Source organism: Mirounga leonina, unplaced genomic scaffold, assembly GCF_011800145.1.
Source record: "Mirounga leonina isolate KUSES-001 unplaced genomic scaffold, KU_Mleo_1.0 Mir_53, whole genome shotgun sequence".
Taxonomy (NCBI): Eukaryota; Metazoa; Chordata; class Mammalia; order Carnivora; family Phocidae; genus Mirounga; species Mirounga leonina.
In genome coordinates this window covers 33,280,175-33,305,555 of record NW_023270807.1, presented here as the reverse complement: position 1 = coordinate 33,305,555, position 25,381 = coordinate 33,280,175, and the positions used below count along the sequence as shown (strand labels likewise).

At 41.0% G+C, this 25,381-nt stretch overlaps 1 protein-coding gene across 3 annotated transcripts in view; it reads right to left on the bottom strand.

Annotated features, from left to right (window-relative positions):
- The window catches only part of KCNQ5 (potassium voltage-gated channel subfamily Q member 5), a 509,304-nt gene extending 488,497 nt beyond the window's left edge, over positions 1 to 20,807 (bottom strand). The window contains exon 1 of one of the 3 annotated variants that reach the window (XM_034991524.1): positions 18,993 to 20,807. In XM_034991524.1, the coding sequence (XP_034847415.1) occupies positions 18,993 to 19,396 (404 nt within the window). In that variant the 5' untranslated portion in view covers positions 19,397 to 20,807. The remainder of the gene's footprint in view (positions 1 to 18,992) is intronic. The other 2 variants (XM_034991525.1, XM_034991526.1) reach the window with 2 other exon arrangements.
- Between the last annotated feature and the right edge of the window lie 4,574 nt (positions 20,808 to 25,381).

The window sequence follows — 25,381 nt, the reverse complement described above, 5'->3', positions numbered from 1 at the left end:
TGGTAAGGAAAATAAACGTTTGAGAAATCTTACTATTTTTATTTTTAGAGGTCCATACATTTATGAAGTTTATTCTTAAAATAAACTCACCATTTGTTGCTAAAGTTATTCTTTACAAGCCTGTTATTTTTTTTTTTTCAAATGAAGGAGTGTTTTCACACATTTTGATTATATATGTGTAAATGCATACAAACATATTTAAAAGACAATATTCTCAATGTTTGAGAAGAGATATAGTGATGGATGGAATACTGCTGGCAGAAATCCAATTAGACAGAAATTTGAATTATTTTAGATTACAAACTAACAGTGGGCACAGGGTGACAGTCCATGGGAAGCCATTAATACCAATGAATTCCAGCTATAATTAGATATGAACATGCCTTATATATCCTTTTTTCTTTTTTTTAACCCGTTGTCAGCTTAGCTTCAGCTTGCTTTTAGCCAAGACTACAGTAGAACATAGGAAGTACCTGGCAGAAGTGAAAATCTCTAGATTAATTAGGAAGAAAGCCTTTCAGGGAGTTACTTGCTAGTTACGCTTTTCATAGGTGGCAAAAAAAAAGACTGCCATGACATACACAAGTAAGGAAACAGACAAAATTAAAACTTTTCCCTCTTTTTCTAAAGGTACAAGTTATGAATGGCAAGACTACCAAGTAACCCAAGAAATCAAGCATACGAGCTGAGGACAAAATCAGAAATGGAGGCTCTTGAGTTCTGGATGTCCTACAGAAAGGCAGATTTGAGAACTCTGAGCCCAACATGAAGCCAGGGGACCAAACCTAGGGACTTACCACCTCCTCTGTTCCACAAGGGAGGTGAGGGGAGACCAGAAACTGAAATTCTACCTGAAGAAAATTTCCACACAAAATTTCAGATACCAACTTGATAGCTGCCATTATATCATTAATATTATTTAAGTTGTTTTCTACTTATTAAGCCTCCATTCTGATGTCCTGTGCTAAGAATTTAAGCAAGAGTATTTGGCAGACTTAAAGTGCCCTGAAGTCCAGGGCTTCTCAGGGTGCTGGAAGACAGGGTAATATTCTGTAACACAAATTACCCGGAGAACTCATGTTCTGAGTGTCATACTTCACACTGTAAGACACTCTTCATTTGCAAAATTATATTGGCCAACTTTGCCAAGAGCCTTGATTCAGTGGATATTCACTATGATAAATTTAGCTTAAATAAAATCTCATCCCTAGAGCTCCTCAGAAAATGCATATAGCTTATTGAAGAATAAAGATGGTGGTGGTGGGGGGGATGAGAGAGGACAGAGAAGAAGGTATATGTTATGTACACAGAAAAAAAAAAAAAAGCCACATGGGACAGAGAGAGTTACAATAAAAGGTGTACCTTGTCTCATTTCTGCTCTACAGTCCTATTCTCCATCACTTCCATCAAGCAGTTTCTTCTAGTCCTTTCAGATACTTTCCATTTGCACACATGCATAAATGGGTGTGTGTGTATATACGTATGAGCATACATTTATTGTGATCCTTGTTCCCTGTAGATTCCATCTTTGCAAATTTTCCTACTCCTAAAATTTATTTGTGACCCCGAAATCAGTGCTTGCTGGGCACTCATGGTCATTTGTGGACATGAAAAAGGTGGCCCCACATCTGTCTCCTGATGCCACATTCCCAATTGACATGGAAGAAGATAATTCTTTGCCTTCTTATTTCAGCTCTCATTGTAAACAAGTATCCTTTTCAAGGTCTATTTAATGCCATGTTTTTCACATTTTCGTGTGGCTTTTTTTTTGGTGGGGAGGGGGGTGATTTCACTGTTTAAAAAGGCCCCTGTATAGTGCTGAAGCGCTTTCTAGTGTTTTTAAGTACAAGAAAGCTATGGTGTGCCTTCCAGGGAAAATACATGTAAGGTAAGCTTCATTCAGATATACTATGGGAGTTCAATATTAATGAACTAATTATATATTAAATAATGTATCTTTAAACAGAAACACACACATAAAGTAAGGTTACTGATCAGTTGATGAAAATGTGACCAAAGGCTCCAAGGAACCTAACCTTCTATTTCTGCTAGGAGCAATGATTCATTGCTCACTAACTCAGTATTTACAGTGACTTTATAGACTATAACTACCATGAATAATGAGAATCTGCTACATATGTGCATTTTTTAATTTACAAAAGTGAATACTTGTGTATACTATATACACTTTTATAACTTGATTTTTTCACTACTAATTCATTTTAGAAACCATGACATACCATGTCATGCATATTTTCTTCCTTCTTTTCAAAGAATGCAGTTTTCCCTTGGACAATTTTGCCACTGTTGATTTAACTAGTTGATAATGACAGCGTTCTACGTTGTTTCTGTACTTTTTTAATGATAAAACAATGCTTCAGGAAACATTCCTATACTTACACCTTTGCAAACTACACAGATCTCTGAATGAAAGAAAATTCTGGCTTCTGTAACAAATACGTAACAGCTGCGGCTGTCTTAGGAGCCATCAAACATTTTTAATAGGTTGGTATTATTACATGGAGTGTGGATTTGGCCTGTGAGTTTGATGTGGCTGAGCAGCAGCTACTACACCGAGGACGTTTAACAAATGTCACCTAATCAGACCTTCTTCCATAGGTAAGGTATAGTTTAAGAACTACAGGATTCCTTTACCTGAGGGCCAGCGTAAGTGCTCTGCATTTGTGTACAGATCTGCTCCATGACCAAAAGGAGGCCTTTGTAAAGTACTCTTTATCTTGTGGCACCAAACCAACCCTCTTCTCAAGGAAAAATTCAAGAGCCATGTGGCAAAGAAAATCAAGACTCTCCTTCTTTATCTGCCCCCGACTCCCACCCGTGTTTGGGTAATGAATGAAGCTCTGAGGAGTGAACGAAATAGCTCTGAATCAGGACCACAGTGAGGGGATTATGATGACTGAGAAAAAAGTACTGTAGGTATTAAAAACCACCGGAATAACTTAGGGCACAAAGAATGGTTGATAAAAATAAATGAGAGCTGTTCATTTTCTCAAAGTCATTTCTCTGCCTCAAATTGTTCCTAGCCTATGAAGAAGAGCACATACAGTACACATCAACCTCTCAATGTACATATACAAGATTCATGCAAAAAATGGCCATTTATAGGCCAACAATTTTAAACAACCACCCAAATTCCTTTGTTCTCATAATTCATTAATGAAACCATCAATTTTCTAATGATAATATTAACCACAAAAAGTGTATTAGATATAGACAGAGAAATACCAGGAGGGTAGAAATTAAGTTTAAGTTAATTTTAGGCATTCACATTTAAAAAAAAATACTGTACTTGTAAAGCTAGACAGATGCCTCATCTCTCTTGAAGTAAGGCAAGGAGTTTTCAGAAGATAGGGTCATCTCATCCTGCTGCTCCTGCCTGTCTCACTGTCATGGCCCAGGCTCTCTTGGGCATATAAGAAGAGTGCTAGGCCTGTTTAACATGGCACATTTAAATATAGGCCTTTAGGCTCATTTGAATTTATGGATGAACACATTTGCTTTCCCTTAATGAATTCACCTAGTCAGATTGCTTGTGTGTGTGTGTGTGTGTGTGTGTGTGTGTGTGTGAGAGAGAGAGAGGGGCGGGGGGAGGGAGGATTTTGGAATAATGTTTGTATGTGCTCTTTCCCACTCCCACTTGCTCAAATTCTGGAGCTTTTTCTCCCCAAATTTTGATATCTGAAAGAAACCACAGTGCTGCAACCAAAAGTACTAAGTATTAATTAGTTTCTGACTTGAACTATTCATTTATTAGAGCCTTTTTTTTTTTTAAGATTTTATTTATTTATTTGTCAGAGAGAGAGGGGGAGAAAGCACAAGCAGGGAGAGCTGCAGGCAGAGGGAGAGGGAGAAGCAGGCTCCCCACTGAGGAAAGAGCGCCTGATGCAGGACTTGATCCCGAGCTGAAGGCAGATGCTTAACCAACTGAGCCACCCAGGCGTTCCTTATTGGAGCCTTTAAAGAACAAACCAATATATATTTAATCCCCATAGAGCCCCCTTCTTTAGAAGTCAACTTCTTTAGAAGAAAGGTCATAAAAATACCTTTTTCTGGCATTGAGAGATGTATAAAAGAGAAATATTTTTTTGTTAATATACATAGTGAAAGAGTGAAAATGCTTTTTAAAGGTTTTATCTTTGGGGCGCCTGGGTGGCGCAGTCGTTAAGCGTCTGCCTTCGGCTCAGGTCATGATCCCAGAGTCCTGGGATCGAGCCCCGCATCGGGCTCCCTGCTCAGCAGGAAGCCTGCTTCTCCCTCTCCCGCTTCCCCTGTTTGTGTTCCCTCTCTCTCTGTCAAATAAATAAAATCTTTAAAAAAAAATTTTTATCTTTTTATTTTTTTATATAATCTCTACCCCCAATATGGGTCTTGAACTCACAATCCTGAGATTAAGCATTGTGTGCTCCATCGACTGAGTCAGCCAGGTGCTGCTGAAAGTGCTTTTTAAAAGAATAGTTTTCATGTAATATTTGGACGAACAATAGTATCTGTAATTAATTCTGTTCAGTTCTTTAAGAACCATAGAGAACCCTCATGAAAGGAAGGTTAGGGCAGATCACAAGACCTAAAATTGGAGTCATTTCTGTAAGGGCAACAGGAAAGCTTGGCCACCGGTGTTGCCTCTCATAGTAAGTGTTTGATCTTGTGCAAGTGACAACATTTTTGCAGGCTCAGTTTTCCCATCTAAAAAAAGGACAGTGTTAACAGTCACCCAAGGTCCTTCCAGCTCTGTAATCTTATTAACTTAAATGTGTCAAATCAGTAGTCCCTGACAGTGTTTTCTTTTTTTTTTTTAAAGATTTATTTATTTATTTGAGAGAGCGAGAATGAGAGAGAGAGAGAGAGTACATGAGAGGGGGGAGGGTTAGAGGGAGAAGCAGGCTCCTTGCTGAGCAGGGAGCCCAATGCGGGACTTGATTCAGTGACTCCAAGATCATGACCCGAGCCGAAGGCAGTCGCTTAACCAACTGAACCACGCAGACGCCCCCTGACAGTGTTTTCAAATGTACATTTCAAGAACATGCTTTTATCCATGTATTCAAAAACAAAGAAGTTATAAAATATTTCTAATATTTCTTGATGTCTGAGAAAAGTCCTTTTGTTCAAGCTAAGAGAGCTTGTACAGACAACGGGAAACTTCTGGCCGTCTAATCTTGGCACTCACCACAATGCTGTTGTAAAATAAGTAATATATTATGGTAATTCATTTATTCACTCATTTATTCATTAAACACATGTTTTACATGTACTTATTATTGCAGTATCTCCTCCTCTGAAGAGGCTAAAAGACTATCTTTGGTTAAGAAGTATAAAAACTGGGACGCCTGGGTGGCTCAGTCGTTAAGCGTCTGCCTTCGGCTCAGGTCGTGATCCCGGGGTCCTGGGATCGAGCCCCGCATCGGGCTCCTTGCTCGGTGGGAAGCCTGCTTCTCCCTCTCCCACTCCCCGTTTGTGGTCCCTCTCTCGCTGTGTCTCTCTCTGTTTATTTGAACACAAGCAAGGGGAGTGGGAGAGGGAGAAGCAGGCTTCCCACCGAGCAAGGAGCCCGATGCGGGGCTCGATCCCAGGACCCCGGGATCACGACCTGAGCCGAAGGCAGACGCTTAACGACTGAGCCACCCAGGCGCCCCAATAAATAAAATATTAAAAAAAAAAAAAGTATAAAAACTACCATTGTGTGTGTGTGCCTGCGTGAGCACGTGCCAGCAATTTTAAGGAACTTTCCATAACTTGCACATTTCCACATTTATCATTTCCACATTTTTCAGACAGTCGATGCTTAGAGAGGTTAGTGATTTGCCCAGGGTCACAAGCCTGCGGTGTGTGTGACTCCAAGAGCATTTCTCATTCCCTGGACACAGTTGCCAGCTCTGGGTTATGGCTCCATCTGCTTTTTAAATTTCCTCTGCACACCACTGTTAGAGAGATTCTCAGAATCACACACACTGAGTCTTCCACCTGGTCATGCCAAACTCCATCACAGCCTTGCTGTTGTCAAGAAATCCTGTTACTCACCTCTGGTTGCTGCCTTGTCACAACCCAAAGCTGCCATCCCAAACTTTCATTTACCATAAACCCCTATCTCTCTTCTTCTAGGATCTGTTCCTCTCAATTATGCTAATCTTTCCTCTTCTTGGGGGGGGGCCTTTCCTTAGGTTTTTATATTTGTGCTGACCTCCAGCTGCTTGGGGAAATAAAGAAAGGTTTAGTTTTACTCTGTTGCTCCCTAATTTACCATTCTCCCTCTCTCTTTACCCATTTAATTGTCAATTATGCAGCCTAATCTGTCTCCTCCTTTTCCCCTCCAAGCACTGTTTGGTGCCCTATCTCAAACTCTTTAGAACTGCTTTGCACTTATCAGCATCTCTCTCAGGGACTGCAAGATTGCTTTCAAACCAGATTTCCCTGCTTTTGCAGGAGGCTCTCTGAATACCACCCTCTCTCCTGGAGTCCCCGTTTCATACCTTCAGGGACACCCTTCACCCTGTGGATGCCTTTTGAGATGCTGATTGCTGTGCCTGCACCCTAACTGGTTGTTGAGTTATTCTGGCCCTATTTCCAGGATATGATTTCTTCCCCCCTGTGATACTGGATGTCCTCCTAGCACATAGTGCTGCAAATGCCGTTCACTCCTACCTAGATCACTGACTTTTCTTCTAGGTTTTGATCCCTCCCACTTTATTCTGGCTTTCCATATTACTGTCTCTTTTTACATGGACATTTTCATTTCTCTTCTTTATAATCCTTTCAAACTCAACTGCAATCCTTCTTTGAGCCTTGGTTCTCCTATGGATGCTATATTGCACTAATCTTCCTCTTCTCTGCCCCTTTCACAAACCCCTCTTTCTCCTCTTTTCTCCCCACATGCCAGTATTCCCTAAACCTCTCTCTCGCTACATTCTTCTCCCAACACCTTTATTATTTCTTCATCCATCACCTCCACATTGGTAACTAATGACCCTCAGTCCTTCTCTCCAAAAGCCCAAACAAGTTACATGTCCACTCATGCATCCTGTCTCTCCCTAAAACAGAATTAAGCAACTTCTGCTTGGTCATAGTCACATTTGCTTGAAACCTTGAAACCTTTGATTCTTTCATCTCTTTTGCCTACCAAAAACTAATCAAGGACTGAGAACTCCAGTTCTCCCCTTGAATTCTATTCTCCCCTCCTTCACACTCTCAGAGGGAACACTCAAGGCCAGGCCCTTGTCCTGCTACGTATGTTGTCGTTCCACACCCCGACACTTATTCTGGAGTAACCACTAGCTTTAGGAGTGGTGCTTGAGGCAAAACAAAAACAAAACACATAAAAGATTTACTGTGAATAAGTCTTTTAAATGTATTATCATGTACTTTGCAAATCTATATTAAGACCTCAATGTGAAAAGGGACTTTGGACCAATAACTAAGAACAGCAACAACAAAAAAATCAGGTAATTGCCTTTAACCTTTTTTGGAGGAAAAACATATGATCTCTCACCAATAACACTTGTGAATTATGATACCTACTTCTGAATGAGAGGAATATTATGTTTTCTCCAGTACAATGTGATAGTTTCTTGACTATTCTTGTTTAAGGTTGTCTAGGCTACCTCACTTAGGGCCATCTATAAACTTATTTTTATTATCTACTTTTTGCCCCAAAGCCTGGAATAAAACTCCATATCCGTGAGCTTTGGAAAAGAGCTCTCCACAGCATGATCCAACTAGTTTGGGAAGAGCAATTTGTAAAGTAACTCTCATCAAGTCCAACACTGGAAGCGAAAGCTCTGGAGCCATGTAAGGGAATCTTTCCCGCTAAAGGTAAGTTTCACTTTCTGTGATGACTACTATCCCCTTCTACTGAGAAAAGAGAATAATGGGCCACTGAAGCATGACAGCAAACCAAACTAGTAGCCTGAATAGTCTAGAAGTCAACATGATTGGCGCAAATATGATGACTGGATACTTTTTTCTTTCTGTTTGTGTCTCCTGTCCTAACTTTGGAAGGTCTGCAGGACCATGTCAGTTTAAGATTAAAGTAAGACAGCATAATTAGGGTAGCTCGTTTCTTTGGGTTGATTCTGAAACATCACATTGTGTTTGTTTATCCCTTGGTGGATGTGAACCTAAAGGAATTTATCTGCCTTTCTTCTAAAGGAAAAAACAAAAACAAAAACATGATGCTAATTTGATTGTGTAAGCTTGGTAAAGTGTTGCCCCTAAACAAAGTGACTGTCATTTCTTTTAGTTGTCAAGGACCAGAAGAGTAAGAGTAGACGCTCCTTGGGCTCAAGATCCTATCTTAAAGGTTATAAATGGGTTCCCTCAAAGTCTTATGTATTGCCATTCAGTTTCTCTACCTATTTCATTTGATGAAGCAAAACAGAACTATTGGATTTTGTCATCTGGCACGGTAAATTTAAAACTAATTTAATCTTGCCTTGTAATTCCTTAACCTGACTGCCTAGCTAGTTCAGAAGGGTCAGTTGTAGTCTTAAGGAGATGAGTAAAGAGCACCTTAGGTCACAATGAGCACACAGTCTTCCACTTACTAATTTTACTTTCACTCTGAAGTGCTACTCTCTAAATTGAAGAAAAGCGCCATTTTGCCTGGAAAAAGTCAGTAAAATGGGAAGCAGTATTTCCAAAGTGTCCCAAGGACATGATATACGGTGGGCACCCAAATACTGAATGAACGAATGAATGAATGAATGAATGAATTTCAGGCTCCATGGAAAACTGGGTATAATATTTTCCTTCCATGTACCAGAATAATGAAGTTAACAATATTAGAAACTTCAGAGTATATACTGAAGATAGGTATTTCATTTGATTTTTGTATTTAACAGATTTTTGATTTACATTATTGTTCTTCAGCCATTTTGGGGAGAAAAAAATAACATTCCTAAACAAAGTGTTATGAAGCAGCATTGATTTCTTTTCTATTTTAAAAAATACTTTGGAGCAAATTAAACATACTCAGAATGTTTTATTAACTAGAACATTTAGTTTAACTAGTTTAATTACTACTCTTTGAAAATTACTATGATCAGTGGGAACTCCTGTGTTTGGTCTTTGTGCGGGAATGCCCTGAGCAGAACGCCCACCTACACAGGCAACTAAACACCCAGCTCCAAGGTTTTCCAAGAGGTCAAGAGAACTGGCAATCAGCAGTTCTCTACATGGTGATCCTGGAGTTTACCTTGTAAATCCCTTCAATAGCAGCAATAGCTAAAAGCCCTGGAAAAGGGCCAACCTTTGCTTTTATCCTAAGTCAAGTCAGAGAAATGATTTTTGTAGCTTAGTAAATAGTAAACTAATGTCCTTATGGAGCAAAAACTCCTTGAGAGAACAGGCTGAGTTTTATTTTCGTTTAGCCCTCATAGTTCCTACTCAGGTCCATACACATAGCATGAGGTCAGGTTATTGGACAAACACTGAAGAATTATGTCCTAACTTTACAAATCAGAAAGGTGAGAAATGTATCCACCAACTCAAAACTGAGGAGAAGAATCCAAATTCTCAATTCCATCCAATCCTAGATTCACTCAGGTGTGAGAGAAAACAGGTTTAGAGAAATGGGACCCCTAAAAGGTTCGCATTCTATAAAAGGTTGCGGAAATAGCTTTCACATGGTCTATGCTTTGGAAAAATTTCCAAGTAGGAAAAAATACAGGTGGGTTTTCCATCTCATATATATACTCCTATGACACTTGCATTTTGAATCCATGCTTTAATCTCCCAATTAAAGAGGAAAACTACAGCTCTCTGTTGCCAAATTATAGATCTATTTCTTGGCTCAATGAGTAAGGAAACCCCTAATGACTTTAACAGTCTATGTGCTAAATAATTTTAGGTTAACTACTATTCAACTATATGTTATAAACAGATTTAGACTTCTTTAATGTACCCTTTTCTGTAATAATTCCATCTGGAATAAAAATAATTTTCAATTTATTTCTCAACTGTATACCGTGGTCAATTTCCAAAATGGAAAATATGATTTAAAAAAAAAACTATTTATTGCATATCTGAATATATCCAGATTTCAGAAATAATAAGTAGGTATTAGAAAACCACAGGGCAATTTTAAGACTTCACTCCCTTATTTTCTAAGAAATCTAAGCTTAACTAAAACTCCAAGAAAAGCAGAGTTCTCTAACCCTCACATCATTCTGGAGGCTTGTTAATTACCGCAGAACAATGTGTAAATTCGGTAGCCCAGTCTACTTATGCAGTGCACTCCTGGAGCTTGTAAGCAGTTACAGGGTCAATGCATCACCTGATTAAGAGCAGACAGGTTTTAGAGGAAGAGAATTAAATTATACAACATGGCATAAAGATATGTGCAAAAACACCATTCTAAAAAGATAGATGCATGGAGAGGAAGGAAAAAACAAACAAACAAAAACTACGGGGGAGAGGGATAACAATGGGACAAGTGGGAAAGAGAAAAGAAGAAATATCCAGAAAAAAAAAATGTATATATAAGAGGAGAGAGAGGGGGAAGTATGGAGGAGAAATGAAATGTATTTATACCGGTGTGAAGAAAACAAGTGTATTTTATTTGTTAGTTTAAAGAAAGAAAATTTTATAAAATCTGTTTGGAGCAAATGGTTCTGTGTTCAGCCATTATGAAACTTAAAAGAAGCAATTTCTGTTATTTTAAAATGAATCTTAGATATTCTGCAGTGACAGTATAAATTAGAAATTCAATGTTCATAGGAAATGGTACTAAGAAGTTATAACAGCAATTTGGGTCTTCAATACAAGTTGCTGTACAATTTAAACTAGGAGAACTTAAAATTTTTGTTTGGAAAAAAAAAATAGATTATAAGATTCAAGTAGTCCTATTGGTAGCAATAGGCAGGGAGAATTTCAATTAAAAATAAAGAATGAAAATCTAGGAGATACAAAAGAAGGTACTTTGGTTTCGTTAGACGGAAATTATTTGTGAAGAATTTGATAAATGATCCAATTTGAAGACAATGCAAAAATGTAATTAAAGGCTAAAGTAAATGGTCCAAATAATAAAAGCTATGGGAGCTTAATAAAGGTAAGGAAATAAGCCAGAACTATCAAGAAAAACTTTATGGAAAAATTACAACTCGAGTTGGTTAGAATCTGAAGACAGAGAAACAATCATTCCTACTACTGCTAAATTATATGTAATTCTCTGATACTAGATCATAAGGGATTTTAACTATTGTTCATTTTCTTCAACAAATATTTACTGTGCATGTACTGTATCGCTAAGAGCGATCTATATGAGACCCAAAAGCAGTTTTTGTAATTATGCTATCTGACAGGAGGAGCCTTGGGCCCACAGGCATCATCACAATCAAGATATAGTGGCTAAGAACATGGACTCTCGGCCATTCTGCCTTGGTACAAAGCCCTATTCTGACATTAATTCAGTGGCTGACCTCAGACAGATCACTGAGCCTCTCCCTACCTCAGTATTCTAATCTGTTAAAGGGAGATGGTTAATACTAATAGTATCTTTTAGAGCTATTCTGAGGATTAAAAGAGAAGATGTGCATAAAGCACTTAGAACAATATCCAGCACACAATCAATAATTAAAATGACAATTGGTGGTGGTATACAATCTTCTTTCCTATATCCTCTCTTGCTTTCCTCCTTAGTCTTGTATTTCCTTCTAGCTAGTGTTCCCATCTCTCTTCTTATATTCTTGCTAAACTAACTGACTATATGGCTTACACTTGCTTTTTTCTCTCTTCATTTCTGATTCATTTCTCAGTTAAGAGCATTCTGACTTCTGCCCCGACCACCTCACTGAAAGTGAACAATTGGTGAGTTTACAAAATCACTGAGGGCTTCTATGTTGCCAGATCTAATGGTAACTCCACGGTCCTTTATCTTACTAAATCACTGCCTACATTTCATAGTTGACTCTTTTTTGGAATATATCCTTGGTTTCCATGACCACCTGACCATCTTTTTGTCTAGTGTTTCCTTACACCTTGCTGTCTATCCTATTTAATGCCCCCTATTTCCTCCGCTTACCCTTTATATGTTGGTATTCCTCAGGTTTCCATCCTTTAGCTACCGTCCTGTCTCTTTACATGCATTTGTTGTATTTTTAACTCTTGTCTATGCTTTTATGTCTTTTAAATCTTTATTCACAGCTGCTGGAGATATATAGTTGGAAATCCCAGCCACAAAAAGCTCAACATCTCCAAAGCTAAATTCATTTTATCACCCCCTAACATTCCACTCACCCTGTTGTTCCATCTGTTTTTGTGATCTCAGTTAATGGCCCCCTCTATCTAGTAGCCAACCACCCAAACCAGGAATCCAGAAATAATAAATCTCTCTTCTTCATTTTCCATAATTCACTACATCATTAATATATTTCAACTCCATCATCATGTTTTTTCTCCATCTTTACTACCATTGCCCCAATCCAAGTCCAAATTATCTCTTGCCTAAGTTGAAACGACAGTTTCAAAAGATCTCCTACCTTGTTTGTTCCTTTCAAGCCAGTATTAATAATAGAGCTGATAGAGTGATCAATCTAAAATGGAAATTCAATATCATTATTACCTGCGCAAACCCCACCTACCTCAAAGACTGCCTATTACCTACAGGATAAAATCCTGGGGCTCTAACATAGCAATATAGCCCCCCACTACGTTATTTCTATTTTTCTCTCTAGTTTCAATGCCACCATGCCAAGTGTGGTTATATGCATATATAATATATATGATGTTGTAATACCTTGATGGAATATTATTATGTCTATTTTACAGATTAAGTAGAGAGTATTGGCAGTAACTTGTTCATAGTCAGCAAATCAGTAACACTCACAACTGAATCCAAATGTAATCATATTCCCTAATGGAATTTCCTTGAGGTCAAGGGCCACATCATTCCCTTTTTTGAACCACTAACATACAGCACATTAACTGATTCACATAATGGCTATTAATTTAGTATTATACTGAATTGACTTAAAAAAAGAGAGAAATAATAACATGATTGTAAAAGGTCATCCTACCACTGACTGAAGGAGTAGATACTCTAGAATTACTCGTAAATGGAAGCAATGAAGACTATGACAATTTGTAAAAAGTGTTCATATACATTGAAATAGCTTTCAAATTATGATACAATCTCCATATTACCAAGAGTAACTTTAAGATTCTTTTTATTTTTAAACTGCATTTTATTCAAGTGTCTTATTTACTTTTAGAGGAGCAAAAATAAATGTAAATAGTTACATTAACAAGTTCTCTGCTAAATGATACCCTGTGTGTATATACATACTATGTATGTATTTGTACATGTGGAATATATGTGTGCATATATATACATATATAAAAGTTCAAACTATGTTTAAATTTAGAATTAGATGACTTCAATAACATTTAGGAAACTCGTTCTTTGGACAAACTGATAACAAAGGATCAAAAGAATAAGCCAAAACTCTGAAACCCATCAAAGAATTTTAGTAGTTATGGAAAAATGCAGTTGTATGGCCAATCTGTCTCCCAGGTTGCAACAAAATAAAACTTCAAATGGCATGCTTGTAAATAGCTGAAGAAAAGGAAATTAAAATGGAAACATCTACAAATCATTAAACATAACTATGAACTGTGGCTATTCAACAATTGGACTTTAAGTAGTTTCACATCACTGGGATAGGATAAAACATGCTCTGCTGGCATTTTCATCTGCCAAAATAGCCATTTGCAATTAAAAATTAAAACTGGCACCATTTCTTTGCAAGCAATTATCAAAAGGCTGCTGGCGTCTTCCTTGTTTATAGTGTTTCTTATATCAAGACTTCATTCCATTTGGAAATATTCTTTTCTTAGATTTTATTTCTTTTATGCCACAATATTCCCAATACTCATATTTTAACACTTTCAACATTTCTAATTGTAATATGATCCTCAAATACTGCAGCATTGTTTAAATTTCTGAAAACAGACTGATGTGAAGAATATATGCAGCATTTTATGTTACCATATTAGCAAGGTATAAAGCAGTATAACTTGTATAAGCCCTCTCTACAGATAAGGGAAGTGATTTTTAAGGAATGCAGAAGTAAAAATAAAATGCAAGCATCAATTTCTATGGACAGAGACTTAATTCCGAATAGAATATATATGTAAATAATAAGGTCATTCATTGGGTCTAATTGAGTCCCGACACGGGGATTATCAACAGTGTAAAATCTTATTTTCCACCTGAAAACCAGTGGTATGTTTTGGACATTGGGGGTAACAGTAAGTGGATCAATCTGTATGTATGAGCATCTTCTATGTGGCAGAACTGTTCTAGGTGCTGGTGATATGGCAGAGGACAAGATGGAAAGAGTCCCTGCCTTTAAGGAATTGGGTAGAGACAGGCAACAAACTATTACTCCTCCAAGCCTAGGAGGGATGTGTTCTGTTAACTCTTCAGAAAGATCACTTTGGTTACTATGTGGCACACAGGCCTCGGCCAGGAGTTAGGAGTAAAGTTAAAGTGACCATTTAGGAGGTGGTCCTGCAACTCAAAAATGAGGAAGGGAAATGCTAAAAAAAGATCAGATCCCTTCTCATTACAAATACACCTTCCCTTTATGATAGAATATTAGACAATTTGTAGTATCCTCCACCAACTTGGCTGGATCACAGACACTGGACACTGATGTGCCCATTTCACAGATAAAGATTTGGAGACCCCAAAGAGTAAAATGGCTTATTCCAAGTCACAAAGCTAATTAGTGGGAAAGTTGGAAGCAAAGTAATGGTCTCCTACTTCTAGCCCCCATACCCTCCTCCTCAAAATGAATCATCAGTATCTTCTAAGAAAATCCAAAAGATTTAGTAGTTCCATCAGCTTTAGTTCACTCTGAAACTCCTCTATGAAAGGCTTCTAAGAAAATTTTACTTACTCATTAAACAAGCATTTATTGAGGGTCTACGAGGTACAAGGCATCTTGCTAGGTGCTTGGAATTCAGAGATAAGTAGGAGATTTTCTGTGTGGGAAGTTTGCCCTCCTGTGGGAGAGCCAGACCAAGTAGCTCACAGTGAAAACAGTGGGACAAGCACCATTACAACGACATCCTGAAGTGCCATGGAACCTAAGACAGGGGGCACCTAAGTTATTCTGGCAGTGGGGAGATGTGCCTAAGAGGAAGCGATCCTTAAATTGTGTTTTGAAGAAACAGTGGGACTTAGCCAGACTGCACAGAATTAAAGGAAACAGCATGAGCAAAGGCCCAGCAGTGTGACACAGGATGGAGTAACTGAGTAAGGCTGGAGCCCAGGGTGTACGTTAGAGGTGAAGAAAGAAAGATGGACAGAGGCCATGTCATAAAGTGTCTTGTGTATTGTTCCAAGGAATTTGGTTAACTTACACTATTGTCTCCACTTTCCCAATTCTTAACTTTCCTCAATCCACTTAATTCACATTTGTGACCCTCACCACAAAGATTATAGGTAAGGGGATGATATGACAAGATTTACATTTTAGGGAAAACACTATGGTGCCGGGGTGGAAAGCTGGAAGGCTGAGAACAGAAACTGGATGATTAAGTAGGAGAATATTACAAATAATCCAATGGAGGTACACAAAGAAACAGAGAGGGATAGTAGCAACAGCAAAAGAGAGAGGGAATAGATACGAAAAATATTTATAAAGTGAATACACAGAATTTAATGGTCATTTGGATGGCCAGCAGGAGCAAGTATGACAAAAATAAAGGCGTCAAGGATGACTTGCAAGTTCTTAGCTTGGGTGACTGGACTATTTCTTCTAGTTTAAAATATCTATAAGTTCTGATCCATGGCATTATACCAGGCAAAGATATACTGGACAAAGTGAGGAGCTACATATATCTGCCACCCTATTTCCTACGCCAGAGCCACATTTGTTGCATCAATGCAGATTTATATATGAAGACCATCAGGTGTTCTGCTACCACCATTATTCTTCTAAACTTTTCCTAAAAAGAAGTTGAATTTAAAATGGACAACCAACCTTCAAAGAAATATACCACCTCATATTTGAATAGCTCATCTATTAAACTGAAGAACAGCTGAAGACAGGAAATGAGGAATCACAGCTGTCTGGTAAATCCTAAAGAATAGTAAGGGAACAGACTCTCCTAATCCCCTGTAATTTATAAAGACTGGAAGAACGTATTTGAAGTAGGTCATCTCTTGTTCTTGCCAGACATCTCATCAGTAGATTCGGATATTTACACTTGAAAATACATTTTATACCATTAAAATACCATTATAATAATGATTTTTCCATATTTAACAAAAACTTTTCTTTACCTGAAACATAACTTTAAACATATTTTTCTTGCTTCTTGGCAGTGAAAACACTGGTCGACCATGTAAATCCATCCCTGAAGTACCTCATTAATCACACTGCACTTGCTCTTGGCAAGAACCTTAATGTGCTACAAAAACTGTTATTAAAGTAAGATTTGGGGATTCCCACGCTGGCAGGGAATTAGTTAGTTACACTGCTTTAGAAATTGTTTTCATATAATTTCCTTTATTATTAATGGTCTTGTTAGACTTACAGCTCAAAATAACTTTCCTTTATTCATTTAATGTGTAAAGCCTAGCTTTCTAAATAAACTATAAGCAGCAATTGCAAAGATGGCTTGTCCCTCAAGGTGGGCTATAGTTGTACAGAATCCTCCCAGAAGACGATGCTATCTATTCCCTCTTCCTGCTAATGTGGATCTAGCACCCCTATCTAATTGCTCAAGCATTACAGTTTCAGACTCTAGAAATGTATAAAGCAAAGCTTCCTACCAGCACATGGTATTGACAAGCACATAATTTATTTCATATCTCCCACTAAACCCATGGATAGGCTGATAAAGTCTGGTGAGCAGAGAACTATCTAAACTTGAGTCTCTTAAAAAATCACTTGTTAAAAATTTTAAATTCTGTAAGGGCACAAAAATCTGTTAAACATTAACATATTGAAGAGAAAATGTTGTATTACAGTAAGTCCTCATTCATGTTCAAGGGCAAAACTTAGGAGATGCAAAGCATGAGCATCAGCCACAGTTGTCTCTCTCTCCAATATACAGTGTATAATTTACGAAAAATTAAAACTCACGAACGGCATCATATCGTAAATTCAAATATACAAATATTCTGAGCGTACTCTTGTAAAAAAAAAAGTCATTTTCCATATAGTATATATTTTGCTGCCAAATTGAGCATAGATCGTTATTGCTAAATGTTTTAGTAGATCCTGACAGGTTAAAATAATTTATCAGGTTCAATAGGTAACAGGATTAATTATATGTATCAACTCAGAAAGGGCAAACATGAAAAGAATCTGTAGTATTTCTCTATGTCTATCATTTATTACAGTAACAACATCTAAATCAATGTGAATCTTATATTAAGTGAATAGTAAAAGTTATACCGTTTGATGTAATAATGATGCTATACAACGTTCTCCTTGTGTACACTGTAAGATGGAAAGTTGGCTGGAATATTCTACCTAATGCTACATATTCACATCAATCTGAGACTGTAAAATTTTCCAGACACCAGAGCCCCACAGATTGTAGACTCCACCAATTTCCTGACTCCTACGTGGTCAAATTCCAGGTTCACCTATTTACAAAACCAGCCCCTTCTTCCATTTTATTTCAAAAAGTGCTTCTGGTGTTGACGCCAATCCTCCATCCCAGGTGAGAGCTATGTTTGGATGACATGCCTCATTTCTAAAAGAAACCTAGTTCATGTGTTCAAAACCTATTTTACTAGGAAACAAGGAAAGGAACAGTGAGAGCCTGCAACTTTTCTCTACAGGTCTCCTAAGGCTGATGTCTTTATATTTCATTTTAACATAAAGAAGCAGGGAAAAAAATAAAAAAAACTAGAAAGAGATGAAAAAAAAATAAGAAAAAAAGAAATAATTAAGACAGGATATAACGGCATAAAAACTACCTTAAAACATCCAGATAAACCTAACTCTAACAGGAGATTGAATGAATGGACCTTGTGGGAAAAACAGTAGTAAACTTTAAAGCCACTGAAAGGTTTTAAATGCCTAAGGGAAAAATAAACATTTGCTTCCAATCATTTTCTCATTAAGCATTCTCTGCTAGATGGTGAAGGCTTACTTACACACACACACATTTTGACTCAGCGGCACAAACACCTACTTAACCCACGGCCTGATCCCTGTCCCAGGTGGCCCCTTTGCGCGTTTGCTATTGCACTTTGACCAGGGCTCCTGAGCCCAAGGCTCGCCACCGGCCTCTGCCACCGCGCGGGAGCATCACCTCGCCCCGCCCAGCTCGCCTTTTCTAGACCTTGGCCACCTCTGTGGCAGGAAGGGCTACACGCACTGACAGATTTTCCGTTAGTGGTGGAGGTGGCGGCGAGGCGTGTTTCCGGGCGCACTTAAAACCTAGCTGCTCTCCCCACCAAGTAGCAGCTTCCCCAGCTCCGCCCCAGGGCTGAGGACTCAGCCCTCGGTTTCTCCTCTCACCACCCCGTCCAACCCTGCCATAACCTCCTAACCTCTCCAATACACTCTCACAAGCCTCACACCGGCGCACGTCCTCCCTTTGCCTTTCCCAGCTCCTGCGCGCCCCTCGCGGTTGAAATTTACGTATCTCGGGACCTAATCGCTCCCAGTTATCCGCGCAGCCTAAGTCCCAGGTCTGCCTGGTTCTCTCCTTCCGTGCCTAAAACTGCGGGGCAGCTCATTGGGTGTGTTGGGGGAGACGGTTGAATCTGTAGAGGTAGAGGAGGTGGGGCTCAGGGAGGTGGAAAGCTCTAGGAGGAAGACCATAAACACGTGCAAAGAAATAAAAGCTACCACGTGTGCGCGCGCGAGTGTGTGAGAGTGTGTGTGTGTGTGTGTGTGCACGCGCGCGCCGGGCCAGGGCGTGGGCGCGGAGCGTGTCCCAGGGGGCCAGGCATACAGACCCCCTGGAGCGGGCGTGACGGGGGGCGCGCGGGGGCCGCGGGTACTCACACGAACGCGTGGTAGATGAACGCCCAGCCGCGGGGTCTCTCCAGCACGTTGTACAGATAGTTCTGCACCCGCCGGTACTTGACGTTGCGCCGGCAGCTCTGGCTACTGGTGTACGAGAGCGGCTTCCCCAGTAGGCTCATCCGGGCCCCCTGCTTGCCCCGGCGGCTCTCCCTCAGGCCGCCGCCGCTGCCGCCGCCGCCGCCGAGCGCGGCCGCGCGGGTGCCCAGCAGCAGCAGGCCGTCGCCCCTGGCGGCGGCTGAGTTCAGCAGCACCCTGCCCCGGCCCGACTCCACATCCTTCATGCCGCTGCCCAGGCGCCCCCCGCCCGCCGCCGCCGCCGCGCCGCTCTTCACCCAGAGCCCGGCGGCGCCGCCCTCCTCTCCTCCCGCGTGGTGGCGGGGCATGGCATCACCACGGGCACCGCGAGGGGGGCGCCAGTGCCTGTGGCGGGGGCAGCGGCCTCATGCGCGCGGGCGGGTTTCGAGGAGGAAGCCGCGGCCGACGGAGCGCCCGCCGGCCCGCGACCTCCGAGATAGGGGCGGGGAAGCACGCAGCCAGCACACCGCCGGGGCTTCGGGGTGGGGGCGGAGAGGGGTGTGCGAAGGAGGCCCAATTTCTAGCAGTCTTTAGCTCCAAATTCGAAATCAGGACCTGTTTGGGGGCGTCACTTTGAGAGGGTTTCTCTTGCTCCCTCTTATTCCCGCAGCTATCACTCCCTCCTTCCCAAGTGCCCCCAGGGCTGGTCCCGCGGAGTGCGGGGCGCTCGGAGGCGCGCTCCCACGCGCGCACACCCAGCCCCAGGCTCCCCCTTTCTTCTCGCACTCGATTCCCCACGCCCAGACTGCGTCTGCCCCCTCCCCCAGAGGGGACGGGGCTCGGAAGCCCCGCTCCTAGGCGCGACTTTGTTTAGTTCTCTTGGGGGCTTGGGAGCTGTCCGTAAGGTAAGTCGGCCTCGTGCCCTTCGGAGAAACTGGAGATGCAGGTCTCGGCTCACTCCGGCCGCTACGATGCAGCGCCAGGTCCCGCCATCCTTGCGCAAGGGGTGTGAGCGGGAACGGCCCTGCCCTGCCCTGCCCTGCAGGTACGAGCCGGTCCCCCGGCGCGTGGGGCGACGCTCCCGGCAGTGGCGGTCGGGTTCCCGCACAGCTGGAGGGTTCCTGCCAGATCAGTGTGCAGACCCGCAGGACACGACTCCCAAGCCGGAGAGGCGCGGAGCGGGCATCTCCCCGCGGCTCACTCCAGCTTTCGGGCTGTGACTTTCCATCCCAGCATCAGGTAGCAAGCCCTCGAGTAACTGGACATCCTTCCTAGCCCGGGGGGTGGAGTGTGGGGAGGGCATAAAAACTACAAAGTGGCTCCTCCGCGGTTAACGAGTTGCCCCGGGGCTCCGCCTGACAGCGGCGCGACGCATGGGAGAGCGAACTGGGTTTCCTTAGTCAAGAAATTTCCATTTAAGTCCGAAAAAGTCATAAAACTGTTAAGTCTCGGCAGTGGCAGCGGCGGGCCCAGCGTCTGGGAGAAAAATCCCGGAGGGCAGGGAGCCCAAGACACCAGCTTCTCGGGGTCCTCACCCCACCCCTTGTAGGCTGTACCTTACACGGTGAGAGACGTGTGGCGAGTTAGGACTGGCTGAGTCTCCCACCACCTCTGACACTCTGGCGACCCAAAGCGGGGTCGGGGAGGGAGGCCACGGTGCCACTGGATTCGGCCTCTGGCCTTCAGCAACACTGCGTTATAAAGCACAAGCAGTTAAACCTCAGTCAGTGTGGGGAAACTGAAAGGAAGCCGGGCTAGGGAACTTCTTCCAACAGCGTGGATTCTCCCCCCACCCCCACAGCCCACCAAAATACGAAAAAAAAACAACCAAGTTAAACTGAAGGAAGAACTAAGGGTCCACCACAAAGCCAGAGCAGGTAGAGATTTCCTTCTAGAATACTAAAGCAAAAGTCTTATTTCAGCTGTCTCCGCCCCTCAGAGATACTCTCTCGACTCCCTCCAGTACACACACCCACGCCCGCGGCAGCTCCTTTCCGCCTCTGGCAGTAGCTCCATTTAAATGCTTTACTTTTACTTTCTTTTACTTTGTACTGTTCGCTCTCATTTGTGTGAAGCCCTCTCGCCGGCCCCTGGTCACCCGCAGGACCCTGCTTCCCTCCCTCCTCTTCCCCAAGCCTCTCCGCGGCGGGCACTAGCTGGGAGCCGCTCGATGCAGCGGGCAGCCGTGCCACGTGACTGACTGTGCACCAAACACCAATACCCAGAGTCACTCTCTTTTTCTCCTAATACACTTCACACCCACGCACTGTGGAGGTGCGAGAGATTGCTCCGTGCCCTGCTATTCGAGGCAGATGCAGAGAGCGCCTTGGAGCGAGCTCTCCAATCCTAGAACAGCACGAGACCCCAGCTGAGGGTGGGGGGAGTTTGCTGTTGCTATATTTAGACTCCCCGCGGAGTTTCTGTGCAGGGACTTTCAGGGTGAAAGATCTGGAGACTAAAAATGACTCGTGTGCACGCTTTAAACTTGAATATCTTGGCTATTCTGCAGGCAAGAAATGAAAACCATTTCCTCTTAACCAAGTGCTTTTCCTTCTTGCACTCTTTGACCACCACCACTGAGTAGGTCAGGGTCACTTCCACCTCACTGGTGAGGCTGGGCCCAGCGTGCAGGCAGGAAGTTTTGGGAAGGTGGAACACGGACAGGGTTCTCTTGAAGAGAACCTGCTGCTTAATTTCCTAGTGATATTTTCCTGGAGGTGCAGCAATAATATCAGTGAACCCGTGATGTTGATTAAGCAAATGACATGAAACTTAAAAAAAAAAAAAAATCAGATCTAGTAATCAGTAGCTGTTTAGAGCTGGTTTCTTAATGGTTTACACCTTTGGGATCTTCTAGGGTAACCTCCAGTTAGAGAGCTAGTCCTGGGAAGGAGACCTGCCCAAGAGTTCACAGCAGGTTAGTATGAGGATTGCTGAGAATTCAGAAATCTCACCTCCCAGTTCAGAATCCCATCAAGGGGTCAGTCTTCAACTCCAACTGAGTTATGTACATAAGAGCACATGGTTTTATTTCAATATGTCTATCAACTACTATTCAGAAAGAGGCATTTAGCTGCAAGCCCTAACCTTCCTGGCCTTGAATACTCTGGAAGGGAAAGCCAAGTGAGGCTGCATGGCCTCTTCTACCAGATTCTCTCTGTGTGTACATTGCTTCCTTTACTACCTGCTAATTTCCTCCAAAAGGCAGGAATTAACTGTGGGGAAAAAAAGTATTGTCATCAAGCTTTTTCTGTTGTTGTACCTTTGAATACAAATGTTGCTAGGAAACTGCCTTTTATTTTGCTGAAATATTAAAAACCAGATAGAAGAGAGGATGGCATATTGTGCAAAGTAAAACAATATAGGGTATATTCTGTGCGTAACAATTACATTAGAGCATTATAAAGAGATATAAAAGGCAAAAGACAACCACTTTTTCCTAAGGTAAATGTTTATTCCTAGTGTAAAGTGTGAATTGATTAGCCTTCCCTATCCTTTGGAAATGGGTTTGCTTTTAACCATTCATTCTCTACACATTGTAAGATGCCTGCCTGAAATTTATGACCTTGGAAACTCGTGTTCTCTGAAGTCTACATGGAGATGGTTTCAACTGAAAGTAGTTACCAGAAATATTTTATTTCAGTGTGTTTTCTAGCCCATTGTATTTTTCTTCTGAAGGGTACTCTAAAATAACAGTATTGAAAATTCCATACAAGAGCTAGGAGATAGATGCCCAGGAAAGACTTTTCAGGTAGAACAACTAGATCTGAACTGTTTTCACAAAATGTCAGTGATCCCATTACTCTCCCCCTCTTTCCTTTTTCTCTGTGACTTTCCATCTTCCCATTTGCCTCAGCCCTATCCCCTCAACATACCTTCCCATCAAGTCATGTTCATGGTTCATCTCAACTAGTGAGTGATACAAATGCCACTTTTGAGTGATGTGGGTACACTTTGATCCAGTGTGAGATTCCTGGGTCAACCATGGTAGTAATGATAAGTAGAATCCTCAAACCTTAGAGCCAAAAGGAAATTTACTGAGGAAGAAATGGAAATCCATTTTTTGGCTGCTGTTCAGTGACTTGCTCAAGGCTTAGCTATTTGTCTTAGAGGCCTAGAGGTACAAGTGAAGTCTCCTAACTCTTGAATAGAATGCCCTTTCAGCTATACCATCATTTTCCTTAGCTTTTATTTCCCTCCCATCAAATCATAATCAAACCAATAAGCATAACAACTATAGCTGCATTTGTTATGGTTACCTCCTCTTATTATTATTATTATTTTTAAAGATTTTATTTATTTATTTGAGAGAGAGAATGAGAGAGAGAGAGCAGGAGAGGGGGGAGGGTCAGAGGGAGAAGCAGGCTCCCCGCTGAGCAGGGAGCCCGATACGGGACTCGATCCCGGGACTCCAGGATCATGACCTGAGCCGAAGGCAGTCGCTTAACCAACTGAGCCACCCAGGCGCCCGTCCTCCTCTTATTATTTTTAATGTATTCATATTGTGTACCACAGCACCATATTTAGTCAATCAAGAATTCTTATCTGTAAGAGATTTGACGTTAAGCTTCTCAAAATGTTTCTCCAACAAGCAGAAATAAATCAGAGAACCCAAGGCAACATCAGAAATCATCTGGACCAGGCCAGAACACATGAAGATTCTAACACAGTAGGAATCCCAGCTCTGCCCTACACAATGGACGGAAGCATGGCTTTTTCAGAAAGACTCTGCCCCTGGGATGCAGAAAGGGTGTAGGTGGAGTGAATGTGGGTGTGAAGAGAGGCCGGTAGGGGAGCAGACAAAGAATGGGGGAAAGACTGAAAAGGGTCCATCCATTTTCATCATAGCAACTAAACAAAATTTATTTTCCTAGGAATTACTAAAATAATGTGCTAAAAACCACTGTCAAAGAAAAATAATATTTAGCATGTGATACTATTCACAATGATTTGCAAGAATTATTTTATTTGATTCTGACAGCCTCACAAGTAGGCACTACAATCATATCCAATTTATAGGGGAAGAAACTGAGGTGTGGACAAATTAATAATTTTTCAAAACTAATAGTAGTTGAGCCAGGACCCAAGCTTACAGGTATTTAATACAAAAACAAAATAAAACCCACTGAAACAAAGACAAAAAGCTAGATTTTTTAACTACTAAACTATATCAACTTTTGAAATAAAAAGCTTAGCCTATTAATGTGTGTTAATAATTTTGACAGTTTCTCTTTCCAAAAGAAAAGTATTGGGAAATTTCTATTAGTTGTTTTAAAACAGGATTTGGGGTTTTATTCTAAACATAGAAATAGCCTCAATATTCCTCTTCACTATACCTGCAGTAGGAAAGGCTTCCTTTCATAGATACTTTTTTCTATTGAAAATTTTAAAACAGTCCCAAATCTTGTAGTATCAATTCCTTGAAATTGTATTTACATTGATTTCTTTTTCCTAATACTACCTTCACTTTTATTCATAAAACTCTGTTTGTTGTATCTGTCTGAGTGATACAAGTGCCTGATTTCATTTTCTTCTGACATGTTAGTATGGCAGCAATACTCTGTTTCTTTCAGCCAACTACTTAAGCTCTTCTTTCTGAAAGTAATTTGAATCAGCTATTTGATCTTTTAAAGATCCATATATTTAGAAACTGTGTTAAGAGATTGATACAGAAGGAAAACATCTTTGAGCTAGTGTACTGGAAAATTCTGTTATAATTCTGTGCCCCCTAGTGGCACTCACATTTTACCAAAACTTTTTCAAAGAGGAATCAAGAAGGCATGCTTTATGAATCTCCCAAAACTTATTCATTTTTTTCAACAAGCAATCATTAATTTCAGGTGCTGTGCTAGCTGGAATGGGTACAGAGATGAAAAACAGTCCCGAATCTTATGACATTCATGGTCTAGCCAGGGAGATGGGCAAGTAACTATAACATGGTGATGAGTTCACAGAGGTTTGCAAAGGATGTTATAGGAAGGTACAGAAGGTATCCTGAAGAATGCAATAGCTGAGCTAAGTCTTGAGGAGTACCTGCACTTTGGTGAAGACATGAAAGCAGGGAATTCAAAGAGAAAACATTTGAGAAAATGTGAAGTCTAGAGAGCTGACTGTGCTTTGAGAATGACAAGAAGTTGGATTCTACTGTAGCCCAGGGTGCTTTCGAAGGTGTGACTGGAAGGAGGAGGGTGGAGAAGTAAGGCACTATATATATATATATATATATATATATATATATATATATATATATATATATATATATATATATATAACATTACATATATATATGTAATAGATCAAAGTTATATGTTGGGATTGGATTACCTGGGAAAACATAGATTGGCTCTAAAGGA